At 37.6% G+C, this 19163-nt stretch overlaps 1 protein-coding gene across 1 annotated transcript in view; it reads right to left on the bottom strand.

Moving 5' to 3' along the window:
- Positions 1-513: 513 nt before the first annotated feature.
- Positions 514-19163, bottom strand: part of PAPOLG (poly(A) polymerase gamma) — a 20132-nt gene continuing 1482 nt past the window's right edge. Inside the window, exons 3-24 of the mRNA XM_010007148.1 lie at positions 18904-19135; positions 16428-16589; positions 16289-16355; positions 15571-15652; positions 15378-15487; positions 14115-14168; positions 12921-13032; positions 12218-12307; positions 11472-11610; positions 11244-11316; positions 11045-11165; positions 10642-10726; positions 10221-10274; positions 7757-7876; positions 7335-7444; positions 5094-5215; positions 4848-5014; positions 3214-3320; positions 2904-3142; positions 1985-2064; positions 1433-1478; positions 514-612 (exon numbers count right to left, since the gene is read on the bottom strand). Of these exons, the coding sequence (XP_010005450.1) occupies positions 514-612; positions 1433-1478; positions 1985-2064; positions 2904-3142; positions 3214-3320; positions 4848-5014; positions 5094-5215; positions 7335-7444; positions 7757-7876; positions 10221-10274; positions 10642-10726; positions 11045-11165; positions 11244-11316; positions 11472-11610; positions 12218-12307; positions 12921-13032; positions 14115-14168; positions 15378-15487; positions 15571-15652; positions 16289-16355; positions 16428-16589; positions 18904-19135 (2471 nt within the window). The remainder of the gene's footprint in view (positions 613-1432; positions 1479-1984; positions 2065-2903; positions 3143-3213; positions 3321-4847; positions 5015-5093; positions 5216-7334; positions 7445-7756; positions 7877-10220; positions 10275-10641; positions 10727-11044; positions 11166-11243; positions 11317-11471; positions 11611-12217; positions 12308-12920; positions 13033-14114; positions 14169-15377; positions 15488-15570; positions 15653-16288; positions 16356-16427; positions 16590-18903; positions 19136-19163) is intronic.

Here is a 19163-nt window from a genome sequence, read left to right as displayed (position 1 = left end):
CATGGGAGATAAGACTTGCATAGTGCATGGCTGTGCTAGACAGTGGAAAGCTACAAGCTGAAACAGCTGAGCACCATTGTGATAGATGCTGTGCCAAATCGGAAAATAATTTAATATAAGAACAATACATGCACATGAACTAGGAAAGCAGGAGTTAACACAAGCATGTTCATACACACTTGAAATGAGAATGTGGTTGCAGTGACTAGTTAACCCTGTTTACATACATTCAGAATCCAAGTCACAGGACAGGTTATTTTTTGTGGCTTTTTCAAAAGTTGTTTTAGTTAGTGACAGTTAAGACTTTTTTAAAAGACTAACAAGGATAACTTACAAGAACACAATAGTTTGAAAGAAAGCATCTAACAATACTATAAAAGACAAGCATGATTTTAACTGGCCAGTTGCAGTATGGCAACAGTACCTTCCATACTTTGTTAGCTGCTACAATACATATTGATAACATGGACCGTTTAAGAAGTTATCATAAATTTTTACCTGGAGAGATACTGGTTACCCATTAAGGGTAAGTTTGATGGATCTTTTAATAATACGAATACTATTGGTTGGAACAGGAGATGAAGCATCTGGTAGTTCTTTACTGGAAAGCCTCTACAACACAAAAAAGATACCACAGGAAAAAAAGAAAGGAAATTTAAAATTCAAAATTTAAAATTTAAAATTCAGAAGTAGAAGCAGGTAAACCCTTTCCTAGCTGAATATAACAGTTATGTATCAAAACGGTATCAACCAAATAAGCATAAAGATTTTTACCACTGTACCACTTAATTACCACCAGTTTACACAGCAAATTTTGCCCTCTGCACACTACTTCCCTGGCATCAATTGAGATAATTATATTCCTGAGGAGTGGGGGAAGACAGGTGGCAGGAAATAGGTTATAAATTGCCCAACAGTATAACAGAAGAAGTCACCATTCTTCTCAGACCCGAGGATCAGGAAAACTAAGTGTTTCTACTGTCCAGATTACTTAGTCTTATAACCCTCAATATCACATTTTACATTACACTGAAAAGTTAAAGCCATTTATACACTTCAAAGCTTCTAAGTCTTGCCATAGAAATCAGTATATTTTAAGATAATAAGAGCTCAGATCACCTCATGCAAGATCTGCAAGGAGTACAGCTCTTTGCTCATCAAAAAAAAGCAAATCAGGAAACAAAGTGTCAGTGTTTGAGTGAATGGAAACATGTTTTCTCAACTGCAATAACTTGGAAACTTCAGCTTCACTTCTGTTGAGTAAACCTGGAACGTCATTGTTCAGCTATTCAATTTGGTGGAAGCATGATAGGCAAAAGTTTACTACTTAGAACCACCAAATTCACAGGAATTAATAGTACATAAGCCTTGATACAGAAAACAAAATTTCTGGTTTTACTTTAATTATGAACTAAGGGACAATAAATAATACCTGTGATCTGGATGTGTTGAGAATTGGAATCAGCATGGATTTTCCTCTGAGGACACCCTAAAAAAGCCAGAAGGGATTAGGCAGTACTGTCAAATTAATGACACAACAAGGTCTGGGAGCTAGAATACTTAAACTAAACATACATTAGCAACATCCACCTCATTTTTTAAACCCTATAAACATGCAAGGAGCCTTTTCAGGTTTTTAACCTTCATTCTACCAATAAGATCACATCTTGATTTCAGGGTATGCCCACAAGGGTTTATGCTTCAGTAGCAAGCTACATTGAATAGAGAGCTTTTTATGCTCCTTGGCAGAGGCCAAGTACTTTAGTCTTTACAGTAGTTTTAGTTTACAGCAGTAAATTAATATATAAAAAAAACAAAGCCTTTTTCTGTCAGATACTACCAAATCATTTAATAGTAACTATTAAGATAGGTCCCACAGGTGTAAGATCTGGAAAAAAAACTAAGTTAAACTAAAAAACATTTTTGTTTACATTAATAAATGAGTGAAGTATTTATGTGATGTTAGTCCCCTGAGTAAAATCACTTCAAAGTTACATTTTCCGTAGATCTTTTGACATCTTCTGGATTGCCACCATCTTTGAATGCTGAATCCTGGCCAGTTAACTAAAAGAACAGAATACACAGACTTAAAACAATTGCTATACTAAAATTACATTCGTATTTGGATACATTTTCCGGTCCCTGAATGTATTAGTGGCCATTCTTAAAACACCATTAAGACAAGACTACTATACCACACAGGAATCTCAAGTATCTAAAATACTTCTTGCTATGAACCCTTGAAATCAGTACTTGGAATATTCAATGCTAGGTAAGTTATGCCAATTCATTCTTGGAATGTGTCAAAATTGAGCTTTTTTTGTTTGTTCTTTGCCTCCGTCTCCAGTTAGATGTCAAGCCATAAAGCCAGCTATTTAACAGTTATTTAAGGAGATTCATATATAGCAATAAAGCAAATCAACTATTAACTTAGAGCTTTCACAAACCCAAGATTTAACAAGAAAATGCACACTGTCATTTCAGCAGTGGATGACCTACTGAGTAGGATGCTGATTCCTAAAGCAACACAACTATCAACAGGCATTCTGAAATCATCTGCCAGAACAAAATCAGCTCATAGTTTTAAGATTCACATCCTCTTTCTTTTGAGATAATTTTTTGAGTTAATTCAACTGCTTCAAAATGAGTCCGTTCCATCAGCAACTGGTCAGTAAGACCCTGCCACCAGACCAGAAAGTCATTGGTGCCAGATATTGGAAAAAATTATTTGATAACTATACATTATATCAAAGACAATTTTATGTAATAATAAAACTATAATAAGGGCAAAATTTACATTCCTGAATCCATTGGGGATATTTATATGTTTCTTCAGTTGTGTCATTCATTCTACATCCATAATTCTAATTCAGACCCTCCTGAGGCTAGTCCTCCTTTCTTACCATGTCTCCATCTATTGGTTTTTCAGGGCATTCTTCTGATGTAGGTGAATGACATCCTTTAGAGGTCTGTAAATAACATCGTTTGGGTGCAGTGATCTTAGGACTGGTAACTGGAGTCCCACATACATCAAGCTGTCCTTGGACAAAATGTGCTCTGAGTTGAGAAAAGGTGTTATGTCCTGGGATGGTGCAACCAATTGGAGGTCCAGATGTCCTTATTGCAACTGTAGCCTCTATTTCTGCAGGACACAGAGCTTTTAGAGTTCATCCATGAAATAAAAGACATTTCACCCACTAATTCAATACATACTTGAATCAATAACAGGAATGGGGAGTCCTTTAGACACAGATGGTACAGCTACAAGAGGCATCTTCTCTCTACTCTTTGCACCACTGGATCTCTGACACACAGCATTTCTGTAAAAGTCACACACTACAATTATACAATGATAGTTCATAAAATACGATATATTCAGTTTCCACGAAGTCATGCATAACAAACATCTACCTTCTTAGCTCATTGTCACAGCTCTATTGAACACCATAAACTCAAGGCAATTTAGTGTGAGATCTTAATTTTGTTGAACTTCAAATCACAAATTTAAACTTCAGCATTTTCTTCAGTAAGTCTCTATGTACTGTACTCTTTCCAGCTTAGTATATCCAGCACTCGGTGCTGCTTTTGGTGAATGTATTTGCTCTACCACATACTTTTTTTTTGGATGCTACTCCTTCTGTACCAGTCTGAGAACAGCAGGCATTAAACATTGGGTACCACTGGTCTAATACTCTGAAAATTGCATATTCCTCCTGTTCACAGGTAGCTCAGTGATAGATGTCCCAGGAAGCTGCAGACACTGCTGGAGTTCTTATACTGCTTCACTAAGTCAGCAACAGCTCCAGGATTTCTGTGATTAAAATCAGCTCTTCATTAAACATTAACATCTTTACCACTGATCTTGATGAGGAGATAGAATGCACCCTCAGTAAGTTCACAAACAACACCAAGTTTGGAAGGAGTGCTGATCTGCTTCAGGGCAGGGAGGCTCTACAGAGAGACTTGGGCAGAGTAGATCAATGGGCTGAGGTCAAATGTATGAAGCTCAACAAGGACAAGTGTTGGGTCCTGCACATGGGCCACAACAACCCCATGCAATGCTACAGGCTTGTGGAAGAGTGGCTGGAAAGCTGTCCAGCAGAACGGGATCTGGGGGTTCTGACTGATAGGCAGCTGAATATGAGCCAGTAGGTGGCCAAGGAGGCCAATGGCATCCTGGCCTGTATTAAAAAGTGTGGCAAACAGGACCAGGGAGGTGATCATCCCTCTGTACTGGGCACTGGTGAGACTACACCTCAAATACTGTGTCCAGTTTTGAGCACCTCAATACAAGAAAGACATTGAGGTGCTGGAACATGTCCAAAGAATGGCAATGAAGCTCATGAAAGGCCTTGAGAAACAAGTCTTATGAGGAGCAGCTGAGGAAAATGGGGCTATTTAGTCTGAAGAAAAGGGAGGTTGAGGGGAGGCCTTGTTGCCCTCTACAACTACCTCAAAGGAAATTGTAAAGATGTAGGTACTAGTCTCTTCTCACAAGTAACTGGTGATAGAACAAGAGGGAATGGCCTCAATCTGTGCCAGGGGAGGTCTAGACTAAACATTAGGAAGAACTTTTTCACTGAGAGGTTTGTCAGACATTGGAACATGCCTCCCAGGAAAGCGTTTGAGGCACCATCCCTGCATGTGTTTGGAAGTCATCTAGATGTGGTTCTTGGGAACATGGCTTAGTGCTGGGCTTGGCAAAGTAGGGTTGATGGTTGGACTCAATCTTAGGCCTTTTCCAAACTAAGTGATTCTGTGATTCCAACAAGATATCTTAGACATATCAATACACATTGAGTCAATTAAAAGCAGTTTCTCCACAGTTCCAAAGTTATGGTGCTAACCTTTCCATCTCTGCTGTAGAGGTGTCCAATTTAGATATCTTGCTTAATGATGAGGAACCACATATTCTGTAGTCCATGTCTCTGGAACTTTCCAAACAGCTTCCATCTGAAGAAGCCCTTTTGCACTGAAGCCCACTTGCATTTTGACTAACGTCTGGCATGCTTTGCTGGAACAACAAAAAATAAAGTTTCAAGTAATTATTAGACAAAAAAAATATTGCCAGAAGAGCTAAATTTTTATTATACCTTCTTCCTTTTCTGCAAGATTTCTGCAGGCAAAAAATAGTGGAGATGCTTTCTTTTCACATGAGCTGCCTCAATCTTCATACCTTCCTTTAACACGTTGAGATTGTTAGCCTGCCTGTAAACTAACAAGAAAGTGTTGTAGCTTAGCAATGATGTTTGCACTAGGTGTTTGTCAGTTACATATGGTTTCTTTAGAAAAGAAGTCTGTCTTTTAAATCTGTCCAGACCAGACCAAAGGCAAGAAGTTTCCAGCCTAACTGAACACAGAATGCTACCCCAGCACTCTACATACAGCCTCAAGAAGATCAATGTGACCCGACACCCATTTCACACCCAGTACAGATCAGCTACACAACAGCAATTTAAGTCCAGATATTAATTTATGTGCTCAGTTACAGTTGTAGTTGGCTACTCATGCAGCTCACACAGATAATATCTGAGCTGATATCCTGAAGGAGAAAATACTCCTTAACCCTAAGGTTTCTGATTGAGAATAGACCTAGAGGACTTTCCGTATCAACCCAATTGTGCACAGCTGATGAGACGCATACCTTACCTGAGATTCAGATTATTTTTTTATTTTATATTTACAGTGGTGATAGTTTGTTTTGTTGTTTGTTTTTTTTTTAATAGTTGTGTAACATGTAACTTTAGTTTAAATGCCAAAATTCAATCTGTCCAAGAAAATAAAACTGGATTTTAGGGACATCTGACTTAAGAGAATCTTTACAATTTGAATAGGCTTTTCTTAATGCCTGTAAAGTGTTTTTTAAGCAATTAAAAATACTTAACAGGCCTAACATGAGATTAATAAGGAAGTCAGCTTACTGAGATACAGAGTGGGAATCAAAACATGCAACAAAAAGGCTTAAGGTTTTATACAGGAGAAAGTTAACTAAAAACACAAATAAGAACATTTTCACCAATACCAATAGTTGCTTCAAAGTAAATCCAATATTGTTTATATGTAAAAGTAGAGGTAAACTTGACTCAACAGAAGCCCTAGTGGGTGTTATAGTCCTTAACTTGAATGAGGTTAATCTGTGCTTTTAAAAATATTCTCTCAAAGTCAAGGTATGTGACAAATTTTCTGTCACATAAGCACAGGTCACCCCCACATTTGCCAAGGGATTTCACATTTCTCAAGAAATACCTATCCAGTTCAATCTCTCTGGATTCAAACCCTATATCCAAAAGGTACTATAAACTGCTTCACTAAAGTAAGAACACACAGCCATACTAATAAATTCTGTGCATAGAAATGAAGGATTTAACATTACTTCTAGTCCCTTAGCAGTACATAAACCTTGTTGACATAATCTACATTTGCCACAACACTGAAACAGTGCCACTGGATGCAATGTACAAGACAAGCATCAGAACAGATAAGTATGAGCCCAAGGAAGTCATCCCATCTGGCTTACGCCAATACTATTCACACTGGTATTATGTATAAACTCTTCATCAGTGCAAACAAACACTTTAAGGAGTCCACTGCTTGAAACTTTGTCCAAACACTTTTCCTTTGTGCTTATTTACAGTTAGGCATAAGCCTGACAGCACACATGCTCTTCTGAAAGGCACAAGAGCTTGGGAGGAACTGTTTATGGAGAAGACCAAGACTTTCAAATCACTCCTCACACCAATACCCCTTTATTGTAGTATTAGCTAACAACTCTTGCAATATTACTTTATTGCTACATCTATCCTAAGTAAGAACTAAATATGAACATGATGGTTTACATGCAAAACTGCATGCAATTACAATGTGACAACTCATTGACTTTTGAAGTTTTGAGTTCATATACACTAGCTGTTGTTTTGGAAGAATATTGTCAATAGGCATTATTAACTTATTTTTAAGCCTGATACAGTTAATTCCTGCCTTCTAAGTTCTGCAACTGAAAACTGGTTTTGACAGGCATAACTACATCCAGTAAGTGGGCAACTCCTGGCTTCACATTTGACTGTGCACTTCATGAAACACTGTTGCTTTGTATGTTTTTACTATCATCTGCAGAACTGTTATTTCACATAGAGTCTATGACTGTAGTACACATTTTTGTTTCAAGATGGACCTTTTAAAACATAATTTGAAAGTTTGGCAAACTAATTTCTATAGAGAGCAACACGTAGAAAATACCTAACATCTAATACCAGAAGCAAGCACAATTCACTTTGTGAAGCAACATTCACTAAAAAAATTAAATCTTACAGGACTAGAATAAACTATAGGCTTACCTGTATCTGTGAATGACTGTATAACGTATGTTAAATCAATGTTAACACTTTCTGCATTTTCCACTTTCCTAAAAATGATCCCAAGAAACCACATTGACACATATCCACTCCTAAAAAGACAGATTAACAAATCTAATTTATGCAGTTATTTGGATGCTAGTAAAGAGGGGATTAAGCAAAACAGTTTAGTTGTACACAGCAGTTAAAGATTAGCCCATACTTATATTCTCAGAGTGCTTCTCTATGAAGTTTTCCCTTCCTTAAAACATCTTACAGGCTCAAAACGTCTCCTGTCAGAGCTGATACCTACAAAACAGTAGGTATGTAACTGAACATCTCCTACAGATGAGCTGACATGAATGAATAGAAACAAGTTACAATACATTGGCCAAATTGTACTTCAGAAAAATAAGGAAACTCACTGTTTACGGAGTTCTTTGTTGCCAGGGAAAGACTGTGGCTGTACATGTGCAATAGTTATAAATTCATTCCTCTCCAAGTTTCCAACCAGCACACGAATTTTAGATTCAACAAGGCCAATCCTAATAAGAACAAAAGATGTACTAATTTTAGCTGTATCCAGCACATTAGTTATATGCCTTTGCATAATATAATGCTGACACAAAAATGCTTATCAATCAATAAGTAGCCAGTTAAATTCTGCTGAGTAGATCCTAGATTTTTATACTACACACACTATAGTTCAAGATGTTTCCAGTGACATTTGAACTTTCACATTTCCAAAGATAGCAGTACATGTGTTTAACATGTACTCTTAACAGGTCAGATACAACACTTCCACCTCCAATCTATGATGAAATTATCAAGAAGCAACAGATCGCAGCACCTCTGGATGCATTTTGAAGTGCTGCAAAGTTCCTTTTAACCCCAAAGCTGAAGGAGCAGAGCAGTTCAGAAAAGTCTCAAGCACAAGTGTTTAATTACACCTAAAAAAGGATGCAATTCTTCCTGCAGACTGGTCAGTGAAGAGAGTTCCCTCTTCTAGGCAAATTGGAAAATATAGTTCCTTTATTAAACATATAATCAAGTTGGCACAGTCATATCAGAAACTTAACCAAGAAATGAGTCATGACCAAGAAGGCCTTTCATTTAAGTACTGGCATTTTACCCTTTTATGTAAAACACTGTTAAGCTTGAAAGCATTTGTCAGAAATTTGTACATTCTTCTAAAGTATCCTAAGTTGATGAACACAGATGTGCCATCTATTCCCAAATCCATTCAAGAGCTGGTGAACTAAACTTGTTCTTACAGCAGACAAACTGGAGCAAGTACATCTTCTGCTTTTTAGTTTTCCCAGATGCAAAATAAAGCCTCAATTTGCCTTCATCTGTCACTGCAAAAACACTAGCTTTCACTGGAGGCAGAACCTTACTCATCTTTTCTGAGATACACAATAAGCTTTGCTCACTTAAAAACATTTCACATTAAAAATTACTTGTCTCTAAGGCCTCTGCCTGTAACTCCTTGTTTTATACCAGTGACTGACATCAAGCTGTAGCTGATACGATTTTTAACTGACCACACCAGCAAATTCAGGGAAAAGCATCTATTAGAGCTATTTTTAAACATTAGGTTAGCTGTCTTTTAGAGACAGCAGAAGAATTTTGCCTTAAAGCACAAGACAAACTTTGAAGTGTAACAAAGGTTCCCTCAAAACAGGAGTGTGTTACACAGATCTATTTTGCTTGCTTACTTGAGAAAAGCAAAGAACTAACTTTTCAATGAAGAATACTATTGCAAAGTAACATACACATTACAATACCTTAATTCCTCACCATTTCCCCTTATTTCAAGATTTATGGTTAGCATCGGTTAAAAAAGTTATTGGCACATATCCTTTCAGACAATGACAAGTGCCATGTCAAAGTAATTTCTTCCAATTACAATTGAAGTGATTCTCACATTTCACAAAGTAGATCAGCACTCCTGTAATTTACCTGTGCACTATCAAGTGTGCTAAAGTGATCATTTTTAGCACTAAACAGAAGATGTCTGAACACTGACTTAAAACTTAGTAAATACAATTTATGAGAATTCAGATGCTCTGTGAAGACTGTCATATTTCACCCAGATTAAACAGCCTTGTTTTACTTCACTGGAGAAAAGTAGGCTCTGGAATAGTCTGACTACATAATCAGAGCAAAGCAGTGTTGAGTGCCATCTAGTTCTAAATTAAATATAACATCTAGCAAAAAAGTTACTAAATCAAATCATCTAAGGATCTAGAACAGTGGTCTCCAGAGTCGGGGGGGGGTAGGAAACAGGGTGTACCTCAGGGGATGTACAAGACAATCCATTGTAGTATGGAAGAAAAATATTAGAACTTCAGTGAAGTTAACTTGTAAATGAGTACAAACACATTACAAATACGTATTCAAAAATAGGTTTTTTTCCTGATAGAAGTGAGCAATCCAAAAAGTTTGTCGACCACTACTGTCAGTAAAAGATCTAGCTCTCAATAGTGTCCATTACAGATCTGATCACATCAAGCAATCCCAGCTTGCTTCAGCCTCTGCAACAAGAAACATCTCAACTGCAGTAGTGTTGGGTAAGCAGCTTTCCCAGACTCCTTGCATCTGCATCTCCAGGTGACAGCATCTGACTTTCAGACACACTAGCCCTTTTAGTTTCTTCTCATCATGACTCAGATCTTTAGGTTCATCACTCAAACAGCAAGATTTATGTTACCTTCCCCTCAGAAGAAAGCTTTTAATTTTGCTGGTGAACTGTCTGCTTAACTTGCTACAGTATTCCATGCCTAGGTACACAGTTTAACTCTTTGTTTTTAATACAGCTAAAAATCAAGTGCAACATGAAATTGAGTTTTAATTATGTATCAAACCCATATTTAAAACAAGACTTACCACTCTAAGTGGTGCTCTTCAGTAGAGGCACTAGCAGTCAGCACAATATAATGTCTGGAAGAAAGAACAAAAATACACTAGCTCAGGACTTGATATTCCTTCAAGTGAAACCAAAACTTTCTTAGATGTATGACTTCCAGACAAGGAAGATTATATACTATATTCAGTACAGTATTAATTGAAGAAAGACATCTTTAAGACTGCTATATTCTAAATACCAGTTGATTTTTTCCTAATAAAAACTGTCAGTGGCATAGGTTTTTTTGTTTTCCCTATATTGATCCTTACTCAAATTCATATAACTACCTTCAGTTTCTGAAAAACCAGTCACGCTATCTTCTAATTAGATTGCAAGTTAAAATGCACTATACTAACCAGTAGGTAAATCATTTCAAATTCAGACAACATATTTCATACATACTTGTACTTCTGAAAGAAGTTCAAAGGCTCAAAGAGCTTTGACCAGTCTGATTTTCCTTGGAGAATCTCATTTGTAACTGCAAGACCTACAATTAAGGTTGAACACCTTATTACTATTTTGGTTTTAAGACTAGTAAAGCATGATACAAAATTTACAGGATAAAGATTTCAAACAGTAATTAACAAAACAAAAAGCAGGGATCCCCCCTTGACAGAGTGCAGGTCTACTACAACAGTTCATTTTAAGACTGGTTCTTTACTGCCTCCAAGAGCTGTACTTCTCAGAGACCTGTTCTACCTAAGAGGGCAGAACAACTTGTTCAGTATAACCAACTCAGATAATGTTGTTTCATATAGCAAAAATTCTACTCTTAATCAGTTAATAAGCATGGAAAAAACTTTACCATGTTTGAACTCCTCTACCATGACTGCTCGTGTTGATGCAGACACATTGTATGTTGAGTTCTGCTGTGGATAGGCTGGGGTGATGATAGGCATTACATGGTATCTGTCTGATGGGTTCACCTATGATGTTAAAACAATTTTGCTTAGGATCAGTTTAGGTTAGAAGTTTAAATGCTTCTGAATTCAGTGTCTACATACCCTAGGGTCCCATACTGGTAAATTAAGATTGCTGTCTTCAGGTTGTTTCAGCATTACAGGTTTTGGCCATTCCCTACATAACAAAAGCCAGTAGTAACTAACTGTGCATATAAAACTCTACCATGTAATTCAGGGTAGGATTCAATGTTGTCAGGATAAATATTATAAGAAGAACTCTCTGGAAGTGTTACTTTTTTATGCAAATTAAAATAAAGAAAAAGCTCTTACCATTTTGAAAAAACCAAGAAGAACTTGTTAACAAGAGTAGAAGCCAAAGCATTCGGATAGAGCTGACATGTTCTTGCTACCAGCATTGCCCAGGAAACCCCACCAAGAAATCCCAGCATGTTGGAGTAAATGCCACGTCCTAGAATAGACACTGTAGTTAGCCTGTCCTCTTTCGATAGCCAAGTATATTCCTTCAAATTTACAGTACCAACTTCATAACCTATAGAATATTTTGTACATTTCAGCTGCACAGTTACTTTTGTAGTGCAATGAGGCCAAAATTGTTAAACCTTGCAGTGCTAAGAATCATTAGCACATCACTTCCCAGAACACTGCAACTCCAAAATTTGCTTATGCTGTTACAGCTACTGCATCACTCCAACCTCCCATAATAAATACATCCACCATTCTTCTACCACTTGCTCTAGCCACATGTGCAAGTGGATTTTCTTATTCTGTATCTTATTACATATCAAGCTTTTGTACTTAACTTGGCATTTTTTATCATTTGTAGTCAGGTTCCCAATAAACAATGCAGTACCTTGCCTTGTAGACACTCCCCTTTCCTCCCCACTCTACCACCATTAATAAACACAATTTACCACATGGACAGACCTTGAATCTAAACTAAAGCAGCTTTTGGTTAAAAACTGCAATTTAAACAGCTATCCAAAGCTGAAGTGCTTATAATGGTCCTGTTTTTTCAGCATGAGGTGCCTCTGGAAAGGTTAAAGATCACTACTCACGTTTTGCCCACAGCTTGATAGCACGGAGCGTGAGTCGGAAGTTCTCTTTATTTGGCACTAGATGTAGTATTTCATCAGTAACTCTGCAGCCTGCAAGAAGAAAGTACAGAAGTTCCTAGAAATAGGTACCAATCGGTTTTATGCTATACACTGGATCAGTAGTTTACAGTTTAACATTCAAATTTATGAAAGCAAGTTTTAATTACTTGTTTTGTATTACTTTATAAGTTATAGATTACACGTAACACTCAGTACCACCTCAGGTAACTGCTGCCCCCAGCAGCTTTTTTTATAGTTTAGACTACAATCAACAATTTATAAGGCCTTTCTACAGGATTCCAAAAGCTCAGTTTCCTTTGACAACCAGGAACAACTAAACAAGTCAGTATTAAACAGTGAACATGTTAGGCTCCAGGCATTTAATTTTATTTTATTGAGCTACAACAGATTCTTCTGGATCAAGTGCTCTTCCTACCAAATCAGTTTCTGTAGCAAACTGGAACACACACACCTTGACCAAAGAAACATGAAATACAAGTGTCTAAACACACAACTTCTTGAAACATCCAAATTTAAATCCACTTACCACCTCCCCAGATCTCAAGTATACAGGAGATCAGTTTCTGCACCTTGTACATAAACTCAGGTGCGTTTTATACTGATTTTAGTAACACTTACTTTAAGAATCTATAAACTTGCCTACCATTTAAGCTCCGTATACATCTTATATCCAGGCTTCTCAGACGTGAGTCATCTCCAAGATCAAGGTTATCAGAAACAGTTTGCATAGGCAGTCTTGCAAACACAAGATCAATCTTAAAAGAAAAAAGTGCCAACTGTGAGTTAGGATGCCACACTGTTTGCAAATAACATGCTCGTGGGGGAAAGTTGAAGTCTAAAAAGAATGGTTAACATTGTGACTATAGATGCACCTCTCAAGAAATTTGCCAGAAAATTAGTACGAGTTCTACATTTCATGTACAAAACCTTCATTGCATTCTCTTTCTTTAAGATAGGAGTTTTTTCAAGTTAAAAAGATACTGTAAGTTTAGAATTTCCATTAAAGGGAACTTAAAATTAATCATAGAGTTAAGACATAGATAAGCTAAATCACCTCAACTATACTTCATTAAAGGAGGAAGAATTTTCTTTATACAGCAAGCCCTTTTAATCCTCAAGTATTTGCTTTTTAGTACAGTCTGAGGCAAGAAAATTATCTGTACAGACATTTACAGAATAAAGGCCACAAAAAGGTTAATGAGTGTCTTCATTATAGTAATACCAAGCAGTAACTTGCTTATATACTACATAAGTATGTAGGTATAGCATGCAGATCTTTATCCACTGAACAAGATGTATCCAAGATACAAAGGCTTTCTGCAGCTGACGAATCTAGGCAGGAGTCAAATGAGCACTCTTATTTTTATTTTCCAGACTGTCTCCTAACTGCCTCATTATTTGATTTGCAACAAAACATGTAGTTTGCTCTTGGTTCATACAGTGAGCTACACCACTTGCAGTCCTTCATAGAAAGGTAGCTTAGTAGAGCTAAGGAGAGTTAGCAAGGACACTGCCTCTACTACCCCTCTGTGCAACCCTTGTGAGATAAGTGCTATTCAAGCAGGCTACCATGGCAGGTTTAGAAAAAGAAGTCCCTACTTTTCCCATGCCTGCCAGACTTCCTAGGTGTTTATTTTCCTATAAGCTCTCATACTACTGCAGTGTCTTCTCCTAGGATTGGCTGAGGTCAGGCCTTTCAATTACAGTTTTCTAAATATATTTTAAGATAGCAATAATCTTCCAAAACAGCCCAGTCACAGGTCCCTAGAAAAGGTATCCTATTACAATGCAAGAAACAAATTTAGTCACTTAAAGAAACAAAAACTGAAATGCTTACCTCAATGCCATCAAATTCAAACTTGACAACTGGTACATATGCATCTTCAACTGCCTGTAAAGGATAAAATAACTGAGTAAGAAAACCTCTTTTGCTACTTGAATGTTTTTTCTAAAATGTGATACAGCATTTACACTGCTAAACAATATAGTATAAAGACCGAGTTGCTTCCTAACCAACAAAAACGTTTATAAGCTGCAAGCAGTATTGCACTAATTCTGTGTTGATAACCAGCTGTAAAAAGTTACTTACCCAAAGATTCAGAGGCTGACTGTGTATTGTAACAAACAAGCAGTGCACAATAAGCTACCAGTATCAGTGGGTGTAAGGTACTTGGCTTGGTAGCCAGGAAGAAAAGGTATTTCTGTGCTGGTTAACATCCACAGAAATCTAAAAAAATGGCAGTGCACACTAGTCTCCTGTATTTTTATTTCTAGTGTGACTGAGATGCCATCAGCTACCTACAGTTTTCATTTTGTAGACCACTTGCTAGAAACTATGCTGCAGCCTACTGTGAGTCTGTTTTCAGGTGACAGTTACCTAAATGTAAGCCCATTAGCTATGCATATGAAGTCCTTCAAAAAGTCTGCAGGAGAAGTACTAGGCTAATAGAAACATGTATCAGGATTTCAGTTTTACATGCAAGGTACACAGCATACATACCTGAGAGCACTTTTACAAAACACTTTTGTCTGTTAACAGCACAGCTCCTATTAACTGTATGTGAAGCTGACAGGGTGCATCCCTTCTGCAGCCTCAGGCTGAGTAGTCAGAGAGGAACACGACCAGAGGAGAATAAATCAGAGACCCTAAAGCACATCCAGAGTAACCCCATGGGGCAAAGGCACTGACAGAAGCCTTTCCACATTACATTCAACTTCCTTAGTTTTCAGGCTGCCTCTTCCTGCATGCAATTACCTTATTTACAAGCCTCTCACTACACCTAAGAGTAAAGCAAGGCTCCTAGGGGCAACATTGCTTTGACACAGCTGACTCATTTCCAAAACATGGGTGGGAGAGAAGTGTACCAGAAAGATTGTGTGATGTACAGTCTTTGGGGAAAGAAGCCAAAATCTTGACTTCAGCATTTTCTTGCTGCATTAAATAGTATTTTAGAAGGTGCTCAGAAACATTTTTTTTGCTTGTAAGACATTTACTATGATTATATGACATTTTCTATGATTCTATTTATCACCAATACAAATCTTTAACATGAATATTCTTATTGTAGAAGTTGCACAATCTATCAAGGAGAGAACTTACTCTTAAATTTTTTATTTCCTCCTGATGTTTTAGTTTTTCAAAGAATGACTGAAAAAAATCTGATCTTTCCACGTGTCTAGGAGCAACACAAACAGCATCTATGTCAGCACCTGCAAAGAGATGCCATTTCTTCTGTTATTGTTGGGAAACACTTTGAAATACTAGAACTATGATAAAACAATGACAGTTCTACCTTTAGTTTGTACTCCAAGCCTGTAAGAACCAAATGTAAATATTTTGCCACCAACACTTGCTACTGCTGAAGGGGAAAGATTCTGTGGGTAGAAGAGAAAGACTTGACTTGAGAATATATTATACATGTTGATTATATGCAAGTTTAAACTAGTGTATGAGTTACTTAGAAAGACTACAACAGCCTCCATAACAATGTCTTCTCACTTCCACACTGAGTTGCTAGTCTAATAGACTGATAGTTTTCCTGAAGTGAGCACTTGCAACTCCAAAAATCTATGAGTAATGTAGCAATCCTTTCATTAATTTACACAAATTAAGACCTATTATTAGTCTTCTCTTCAGCAGATGCACTTACATTATCACAACCCAAGAGCTATACAAAAGACAAGTCTGCTGTAATAATTTCAAAGTAGGTGGAGTGCTGTAGACTAATGGGGCAAGACTAGTGCCCATTTACCACTATCTCACCCCACAATGGGATGTTTCAGCTTTGTTAACTGCCACAAGTCAATTGATAAGAGCCACTTCAAATTTGTTCAAAGACTTCAAGATCTTGATCTGAAGTATCTTTTATACCATATTTCAATGGTAGTTACTACAGCTCTGCTTAATACTTCAGAAGAAAGTTAAGCTGAACTTTAGCATAAATCCTAGTAGCATGGCCTTCAAAAGGAATAAGGCTTCAGCTGTTTTAAGAACATATAGAATATCCTTACCTTGCTCTCACCAAGTTCTGAAATCCATTCTTTGACCAAATTATTCAGTTTCTCAAGAACAACCAACCTGTAAGGAAAAGCGAGGTTAATTTTGCCCTAAAAAACCCCCAGAGGTTTACAAACTTTAGTCTTGTTATACCTGTGATTCAATTCTTCCTCTTCTTCAAATACCCCAAATGGCTTCATTGCATCAACTAATTTCTGGGTATGAATGAAATCTATATCCTTAGGAGGAGCCAAGCTAATTGGAGAGGTAATTCCGTAGTGCCTTTGAGGTTGGTTCTGCCGCCTAGAGGTACTACTGTGGAAGAAAATAAAATACTGAGGACTTCACAAAAGAAAACCAAACCAAACTTACTAAAAAATACCCTTCAGGTTACGGGTTTCCAAATGAACTTCTGCTCTTTTAGCCAGCATCAGCATAAATGAGAAAAAATCCTGCTTGGGATTTTTAAATAACCTGACCTAACTTACAAGTCACAACTACTTTTTCAAAGAAAACTTGAGGATATAAGATCCAAATTGCTATCATCTTAATACAACTTATTTGCATTGCTCTAGACAGTTAGAATAGATAACCAGGAAATTAAAAGCTTTGGAACCCACTAAGGCTGACACTACATACAGCAGAAGCTTTGGACACATTTCAGCTTCATATCAGTTTTGATTTCAGGATATTCTTGTCAGCATCTTACTGAGATTAAACAAGACAATTTAACTTTGGCTTCTCTCAGTTATATGTATTTACTGTGGTTCTGCTGATTCTGGAAGGGCATTATACAATGGAAGAAAAACAACATTGAATGACGCAGACTGTTTAAGAGAGCTGATGCAGGAAATTGAGTATTGTTTTTGTTTATGGAAGGCTTTCAATGAAAACATCAGCAGCTAACGCTGCTATGAGAGCCTCATGCTCTTAACCGTTTGATTTTTCTAGTTCAGTGGCTTAGATGTACATACATCTGTTTTATACAGATTCCAGTCAAAATATAAAGCAGCACAAGTCAAGCTCTGTTTGTAGAGGCTGCTCAAATGTGGCTTAGCTAGCTCACTGCTCAGTTTGGAGACCTGTAAAGCTACCACCCCTGGTACACCAACTACAGCCAGGCTTAAGTTTCTCCTTGAATGCTCTGCTTGCCCTGCTTAGACTTATTTGCAAACAAAAGCAGCACAAGATTAACAGGACAGGACAACATTAAAGGCAGCATTAGCACTTTTTTTACACTATACAACCCTTGCTTTAGAAAGTGAAAAATAAAGAAAAAACCTGCTTTGCATTACCAACTGAAACCAGAAGAGAGAAAGGAGTGGGACAGGAGGCAAGAGCTGTACTTGATGGATCAACGATCTCTACAGAAACATTAGTAGCAAAAGAGGGAGACATTAAAATGTCTAGACAACTTGTCAAGGAGTTCATACCCAGACCCCAAGGCTGAAGGGATTAATTATGCTGTTACTCAAAATAGGCCTTTTTCTACTTCACATACAGACAACTTCAAATATTAGCTTGGTTAGTAAAGAGATGCTTGTAACTATTTAGAGGTACCTGACCCATTTCAGCTGGAATGGGATTAGCAAATGCTCAAGGGGCAGCTTCAACACTTGATTTAAGACACAAGTGCTTATTCGGCTCCTTATTTCTAATTGTTATCTTTACTCTTCCATTAAAGGAAGATGGATTTTTCTCTCTCAGATTAGCTTTTCATAATCTAGATGGATTTTACCCCCTCCTCTCTGAGTTTTTTTTTTTTAAACTTACTATGTTTTCCAAAACAGTGGAGGGTGGGGTGGCATATTAGGACTGCAGCCCTATCAACTACTCTGCCAGTCAGAACAGCTGTTTACTTACAAGTATAACTAGGCCTTGGCCTAATTTGCCTTGTTTATAAGCATTGTCAACTTCCACTTCATAAGTAAAAACATACATAATTATTATTTTCCTCCTTACGATATTATTTTCATAACAAACACAGAAGGAAAGCCTGAGTTAATTGCTGTGTGTTGCATCTAAATTAAAAAGCTGACAGCAGCAACTTACTACACATTTTATTAATTACTTGCATTGTACAACCTTCATCACAGAAAGTTGAAAAATGAATTGGTTTTAGACTTTACTGGCATATTCAGGATCTTCCAATGTACAGAAGGCCAGCAGCTACCTTCCATTGTTTCATTCTTACCACAGAGAATATCACTAGAGATTGACACAACAGAGAATATCCATTAGATACATCAGATGTAATTAATATAAAATCCTTTTAATCAAGAGGAAATATTTTTCAGTTTCTTTACTGAAATTTTGATCTCACAACTGAAAGGCTGAGGAAAACGGCACTTGGCAAGTTTTAATGAGTGACTTAGGATAACAGAATGTGTTCCTTTTTTTGGAATTAATAATAAAAAAATTACTTGTCTCTCTTGTACAGACTGCCGGGCACATACAACGAAGGGATTTCAAGAGCTAAAGAGGCACACACGGCATACCACTCAGGCACTTATCAACCTTTAACGACGCCTGTTACGGTTCAATGTTCCACCAGCTCTTGCTCGGATTTGTCCACCACTGTGACCAGCTCCAACGTCATCCCAAGCTAATTTAAATACACGGAGTTCACCTATACGGGTTTGTTCCGGGTCCTGTCACGCCTCCGTAGCCCTGCAAAGCCGCAGCCCGTGCACAGAGACCCCAGGAGAGCGCCCAGCTCAGGGCGCTGCCCGCAGCCCCCGGGCGGGCCCTTCTTGTCCCCAGCCCGCCTGCAGCCACAGGGATATTTATCGCTCCAGCCTCCTCCGCCCGCACCGCTCGGGGGGAAAAGAACGCCAGGGCAGCAGCTCCTGAACCACCAGCTGACGGCAGGGAGAAAATCAAGCCGAC

Source organism: Chaetura pelagica, unplaced genomic scaffold, assembly GCF_000747805.2.
Source record: "Chaetura pelagica isolate M959 unplaced genomic scaffold, ChaPel_1.0 scaffold111, whole genome shotgun sequence".
In the NCBI taxonomy this organism is placed as follows: Eukaryota; Metazoa; Chordata; class Aves; order Apodiformes; family Apodidae; genus Chaetura; species Chaetura pelagica.
The sequence above is the reverse complement of the archived record's forward strand: the minus strand, read 5'-3'. Positions and strand labels throughout refer to the sequence as shown.